We start from the raw sequence: 7,500 nt of genomic DNA on the forward strand, positions 1-7,500 counted from the left end.
AATTTGGTCTTATCTCCTCCATATGACGGTACTTTCAATGGCTTCAGGCGATGATTCGCGGAATGACTGGCTGTCGGGCTTTCAGGAACTCCTGCTTCTCCTTGACTGCTGTAAGCACTTTGGGAAGACGGTGGAGGCGAAGCTGGGTTGAGCGAACCCTGCAAAACGATCGGCGGACTTGGATGAGCGACGAATTCACTGTGCGAAGCAGTCGCGACAGAAATTTGAGCGTGTGATTTCACGGCCTCGTGTGCCTTTTCAATAGCGGTTTGAATTTCCGATTCAAGCATTTGTCCTTCTTCCATAGCTGCCTGTTTATCCGCTTCCTCTCCATTTTTCAAATAAACAACACATAGTTCGTCCAGTATTTCCAGTGTGATTTCCAGAAGCGACCAAAGTTGCTCGATATCTTTCTCAATAGCGTCTACGTCCTTCGGCGAATCCTTCGGCGTGATGCAAAGCTTCTCCATGTGATGGCGAATTTTTGTCATCTCGGTTTTTCGTATTCTCTTTTGTTTTTTCAGACTCAAAAGCGTTTTCTCCCTTTCAAGTTTCTTTTCATCATCCTTGTCTTCGGTCTGTTCGGTTCCCGGACCATCCTCACCGCCAGTTTCTTTTACGCCGTCCTGACTCATCTTGAGCGGCAAAATCACAAATTAAAATTCAACCTTACCACAGTGCTTGCGTACGGTAAACCTCCCGGTAATTCTTCAAAACGGTTTCTCGGTTGATCCCGTCGTGGTCGCCAAAATGTTGTGTAGACAACAAACGGTATTTCGGTTCAGAAAACTCACGGTTTAATTTCACGGTTTCTTTAGTTTTCTATTTTCATCTCGACTCTAGCGACGACTCCGACAACAACTCAAAAACCTGACCACGTGCGAATTACAAAATCAGAGTAACTGTCAATCAAAAAGTGAAATCTGGTCACAACAAAAACTACGCCTACAATTGCGTGACGCGTGACTCAAAATGTCTTTTGTCCAGCTGTTTATTCTACTTTTTGGAAGAAAAAATGCTATGTTCTACGTTAAACTGGGACATTCCTTTACTAATTGCATGGTATATTATATAACAGTCAAGCAAAGGAAATTTATGAAAACAGAACGTAAAAAGTACAGTGCATAGCAATGGTATTTAGAAGTCGCATTAATAGTGATATTAGAGCTCGTGTCTTTTCCTTAAGGCATATTGAAGGTCTCTCCGTTCGAAAAATAGCTGATATTTGTAACGTTTCACCAAGTAGTGTGTTAAGGATCTGTAGAAAGAAATGTCCGAAAACACCTTCTAATCGAACAACAAGAGGAAGGCCTAAAACATTAAGTGCTAGACAGGAGCGGCAGCTCCTCAGATGCTTAGTGGCTCTTCGCAATGAAGAAGGCAATTTCAACGCAAAGCAGGTCTTGGAAAAAGCAGGACTTTCTATCGCAGATGTTTCTGTCCGCACAGTGACAAGGTTTTTAAACAAAGAAGGTCATTTCAACTTACAAGCGTGGAAAAAGGGACTTCTACGAAAGGATGACCTTAAGAAGAGATTAGCCTTTGTAAGACACTGCAGGAAAAGGTACACATGTGAAAACTTTTGGACTGAGCAGGTGTCTTTTCATTTGGATGGGACTTCATTTGCTCACAAAAATAATCCTTTAGATCAAGTTTGTGCTCCTAAAGGAAGAATTTGGAGGAAGATGTCCAATGGTCTTAAGATTGGATGTACAGTGAAAGGACGAAAAGAAGGAACGGGTGGACAAGTCTCGAAAGTTATGATTGCTATCAGCTATGGAAAGGGAGTTATTATATGTGAACCCTATGAGAAAATGTCCGGGTCATATTTTGAAGATTTCATAGACAGAAACTTTAATCGCATGCTCGATCTTGCAGACAAGGGACCGGGGCCTATTTTTGTTCAAGACGGTGATCCATGTCAAAATTCGGCGGCAGCAAAGAGAGCCATGAGTCGCACTCAGGCTGAGTTGTTGAAATTGCCCACAAGAAGTCCGGATTTGGCTCCTATTGAAAATTTCTTTCACTTTGCAAATAATGCACTACGAGAAGAAGCCAAATTGCACCGTATCACAAGCGAAATGTTCCAAGAATTTAAAGAGCGAGTCATGCGTACAATAGCGGCAATTCCCTTAACCACAGTTAACAATTTAATTGCTTCAATGGACAAGAGACTACATGATGTACTCTTAAGTAAGGGAAACCGCCTAAAATATTAATTTTAACCAGGTACATATTCCAACCATTTGTTGCACAAATCCAACAGAACGAATTATGGAAAGTATGAATTTCCAACCGAGTACTTCATTCGTAAGCAGTAATTAAGTATTTGTTAATATAATATTGACCGTCTGCACGCAAATCGTTTCAAAGTGAATAAAAACTTGGACAGAAACTTTTGGTTCATTCCCCCTTGAACTAAAGCCACGAAGTTTGAAAACACGATTTCCGACAAATACTGGATCAGAATTTTCAAACGCATCCAGAACTATTACGGCGAAGGACTCACGCGACGAAACTATCTGCTCGTCAGCTTGGCTGTACGTTATCAGATACACACTGCGATGCTGTCTGTTGCTTAGATTGTCGTCTCTTATACACTCTTGTCCAGCTTCATTCTCCTGAGAGGTCATATTTGCATTTGTTTTCACCAAATTTCTTTCACTATTTTAGCGATATCGACCACCACGAAACGTCTTCAAACAAGCATGAACACAAACGTAAACATATATTCTCATTTTTTAATCTAATTAAACAAAGTCGTTCACAATCCTCTTTGTTCAGAGTTGTCTCTTAATCTACAAATCACAGTCTCTCTAAAGGAAAAGAAAGGACTTTTCAAATATGGAATTTAAAAGTTTTCTTTACCTTCAACAACGGCAAAACAACTTCCTTTTCTGTGCCCTCTTGGCGTGACCACATGTTTCAAATTCCTGTTTTATAGACAACCCCGGTCAAAATTGTTGGAACACTTTATGGGAATCTCCCCCTTCACAAAGTTGAAAACAGTTGGTGATCACACATTCTCCTGCAAAACTCGCGGTATTCCCCAACTTTGTAAGGGGGGAAGGGGTATAGTGTCCTGAAGTGTCAAGTGTTCCAACGATTAATGTCCGGGGTTGTAGGTCAATTTTTTTTTTATTTCGTATCACTAAGGGTAATAATGTTACCCAGGAACCTTTTACCGGTTCTGCAGTTCATGGCAGATTAAAGTTCTATCTCGATCAAATTCAAGCTAATGATGGTGAAACTCCTCACAGCTCTCGTAGTGGCTGCTCCATAACGCTTTCTTTACTCGGAGCCTCCAAGGAAGCGGTTGCTGACCACATCGGTTGGGCTAGTACGAAGATGGTTTACCACTACAATGACCTCAGCAGCATTTTACGCCCTGATGCTCCAGCTGCGTTACTTTCTGCGGAAACTTCTCGCTCTTCATGCAACGTTGCTATGGCCTACGAGTCCTTTGGGAATATTTCCTCTTTTAAGCCTGTTTTTCCATAGTTTTTCCTCTCTGTGTAAATACTTTTGCTTCATTCTGAATTAAGATTTGTTAAATTCTGCAAGTGTCTGGTCTTTTTTTTTTTTTTTTGGTGCTTTTTGAGTTTTGGGAGGAACATGTGTCCAGAACCCAGGGGAATCACGGATTTTATACAGAGTTGCTAGGCAACTCACCGCTGAAGGGCTGAGTCTCCCATATCTTATCTAGTATAAGGCATTGTTTGCGGATGATCCTAGTGAGAATATCTTACTATTCTCCATGGGGGCTCCGCACAAAATAGCCTTAGAATGCTGATTACGTAACCTTAGCATACCGCGTACAGTCCGTAGCAATCCTTCACGTGTCCCAGGGGTATGGGACTCTTATATAAGGCCCCTCCCTTATAACAATAGCTCATTCAGTCTTTTCGGTGTTACGAATTCTCCTTTCGTGTCCCACCCACCTCCCCACAGAGATGAACCCGCTCCTGACCGCCTTGGGCTGAGTCCCCCATATCGTATCTAGTCTAAGGCATTGTTTGCGAATGATCCTAGTGAGAATATATTACAACATCCATTGAATTCAAGGTCAGGTTTTGGAATCACATATCGACTATGCTTACAAACAAGACCAGGTGCGAATTAGCCATGCATTTCAATAGGGTTGAACACTGGATGTCTGACTTTGAAAAAGTTGTTAATAAAAGTGAAGATCACATTGATAGGCGTTTACTCACAAGGGAAGCTTTTTGGTGCTCCCAGTTGTGTACTCTCCATCCCCACGGCCTTAATAAACAATCAGAATTTAACTCAAAAAACAGAATTAGGTTAGCCATTAGTTAGCCATTTTTTAGCCATTTTCAAAAATTATCTTTTTTATTCATTTTTATAGTTTTAATTCCTTATGACTTTTAGATATAATACTTTTTCATTTTTTATTGTTATGGTTGCCCCCCATAATTAACTCTATATTGTTTACTTTACGAGATATTGGAAACTAACAAATTATCTACTATTGTGAGAGTTGTTTTTCTGTCTACAAGCTAGCTTATTTCGTCACCAACGTATTAGCACTTGTGTGTAAATTTCATGCAATTTAGTAATCTGTTGATTTCGTAAATATCACTTTTTCACATATTTAAGATCTTGTAACCGACTTAGTTCCAGCCAAGTATTTTTTAGCTTGTATCATGAACACTGATGAAGCCTGAAGGGCAAAACGTCTGTTCCCTACATTAAACATGGACCTGTGAGTAGTTTGCTTTCGACTCCATTCTTCATTCAACTTATATAATATATATATATCTAGCTGATATTATGAAAACCGGGTCCTTTAAATTAGACTAGAATACTTGGGACGGTTTTATTTTGTCAGAAACTGGACTATGACCTCTCCATTGAAAACATGTTTTGATTTAAGAGGTCAGTGTCACTGTCATTTGGCAACTTGTGACTTAGATCTGGAAATAAGAAAACCACATGTGTGAGAAAAAGGCTAATATGATTAGTCATAAAGGCAATTAAGGCCATTAATGTGTCTGCTACATTTGGAACTGATCTTTGGGACATGACTAAGGTGACTTCAGAAAAAGTAATGTTTCATATGGCATGGAAGCCCTTTTCCCTTACCCAACAAGTCGACATTTCCTTCACTAAGCCTCCCATAAAGAGGTGTAGTGAATTGTCTTGGCCATGAACTATTACCTCATACTTGTTAGACTTGCATGTGACAAGCCATGAAAGAGCCCCTCCTAGGAATTTAAACCTCGCCCTGAGTTTGGCAGCAGTTGCACTTTGGATTTCGTAGCAAAGTTTGATCTTGTTTTGAAAACTCCTATCTCACATAAATCCAACAACTTGTTTTAACAATGGATATCTTTAACTTTTTTTTTGCGACCCGATAGGTCATAATTTACTTCCCTCACCCTCCCACAGAGAGGTCTAGAGAATTGTTTTGAACATGGACTATTACCTCATACTTGTTGGACTTGAGTGCGACAAGCCATGATTTATCTCACATAAATCCAAAACATTATTAAACAGTGGGCAATTGTTTCTCTTGCCTGTATACATTTATGCTCCCAGTTCTTCTTTTTTTTTTTCTAGAATTTGTTAAACCAAAGTGCTTGGATTTTCTGAATTCCATTGGCTCACATAAATCCAAGAAATTATTAAACAATGTTTATCTTTCTTTTGCCCATGCTGGCAAATTTTACTTCCAAACACTGACGTTATTTGTCAAACCAAAGTGCTGGCATTTCTTAAAACCAATTATCTCACATAAACCCAAAACATTATTAAACAATGGGCAATTATTTCTCTTGCCTGTATACACGTATGCTTCCAATTGTTCTCCTTTTTTCCCCTAGACACTGAGTTTATTTGTTAAACCAAAGTGCTTGGATTTCCTGAAATCAATTGTCTCACATAAATCCGAGAAATTATTAAACAATGCTCATCTTTCTCTTGCCTATGCTGCCAAATTTTACTTCCAAGTTTTCAAAACTGTTGCCTATATATATGTATGTGTAGCAACTAGAATAGGAAATTTTTATGTGTTGATTGTGTTGTTCGTTGTCGGGTGTGTATTGCTGCGTGTATGCGTTGTAATTCTGTCGAGGTGTTAACTAGTATACCGTAATTATTCCCTGTAGTCTTTTTTGCACGTTCGTTTGTAGGTGTATAAGTTTGTTTTGGCGTTATTACGCATAATTTTCTCTTCCAAGTTCGGTCGTTACATTATCCTTCTAAAGTTCTAGATTTGCTTTAGTCTCTGTTTTCACCGTTCTCGGCAGCCTTCTGGCTTATCTCAATTCGCATCACAGTTTGTAAGTATTTGTCTTGTGTTTTCCGTTGCGCTTTTCTGTTCATTACCTTTAGAATAATTTATGTAATCGTTTATCGTATCTTTTTCAGTTGAATCGCATGCAGTTGCAAGAATTAAATAGCGTATTCAAAAAGTGGTGTTTAAATGCGAGCAACAAGGATTTACGACCGATGATTCATTCAAAAACTGTGTTCGTTCGACCCGTTTGAAGGCGATGGATGCCAGTTCGGTGGTTGACGGTGTTTGTGCAAGTGGAAATATGCCAACTCAGGAAGTTCTGACGAAGGAAAAGAGTGCCTTGAAAGATTCACGTTCCGCATACAAGGGTCATTTGACCAGAATTTATCAGGATATCGAGCCTTTGCTGAGGTGTCGCAGAAATGTCAACCTTATCGAAGAGAAACTTAGAGCTTTGGAGTTAGCGTTTACTAAATTTGAGCAGGCACACATCATGTACATTGATGCCATAGATGATTCCGAAGAGCTGCAAGTAGCAATTACTGGTTTTGACTCCGAACTCCAGAGGAAGCACGAGTTTTGTGAGCGTGTTAACAAGTGGTTAAATAGTGTCTGGAACGAGGAGACGTGTTCTGATGTTCTACCGAGTGATTCTGTAAGCCAGCATGGACTCTCGTTGACTTCGAATAAAAGTCATCACTCTGGTTCTAGCATGGATTCGCACTTGAGTGTAAAAATAAAGGTAGCTAAGGCAGAAAGGGCCATCGCTAAACTAAAGTTGAATCAACTCAAGAAGAAGATAGAACTGCAACAGAAAGGGATGCCGTACAGCGAGAGCAGGAGATCCTAGAAGCAGAGAATGAAGTTGAGCGAGTTACCCTAAGGGCCCATATCTTAGAGGAGGAAGATGGCGTAGAACAAATTGTGGATCCTTCCAGGCTACCAAGGACAAGTCACTATTTGAGCCAGAAAGGGCTTATGAGTCGGTTTACTTGATTGCAGACGCCAAAGAAGAGAAAATGTCTGCACCTTTACCGGGTGCAAGTGTCACTTTGAATCCGGCTGCTCCTGTGTGGCCGCGAGTACCGAATCGCTGTGAGGCTCCATCAACTAGACCTTGCAATGAGGTTTCTCCGCCCGAGGCAAGGTTTCAGCAGTTACTGCAGCAGCAACAGGAAATGATACAGCTCCAGCAGCAAACGTTTCAATCTGTGGCGTCAACGATTAGGCAAGAGTTT

The 7,500-nt window shown here is 40.3% G+C and overlaps 1 protein-coding gene across 1 annotated transcript in view; it reads right to left on the minus strand.

Moving 5' to 3' along the window:
* The window catches only part of LOC138020474 (uncharacterized), a 5,625-nt gene extending 4,990 nt beyond the window's left edge, over positions 1–635 (minus strand). The window contains exon 1 of the mRNA XM_068867455.1: positions 1–635. This exon is cut by the window's left edge and continues 4,990 nt beyond it. Coding sequence (XP_068723556.1) covers positions 1–635 — 635 coding nt within the window.
* Between the last annotated feature and the right edge of the window lie 6,865 nt (positions 636–7,500).

Source organism: Montipora capricornis, chromosome 10 (assembly GCF_036669925.1).
Source record: "Montipora capricornis isolate CH-2021 chromosome 10, ASM3666992v2, whole genome shotgun sequence".
NCBI classification, from domain to species: Eukaryota; Metazoa; Cnidaria; class Anthozoa; order Scleractinia; family Acroporidae; genus Montipora; species Montipora capricornis.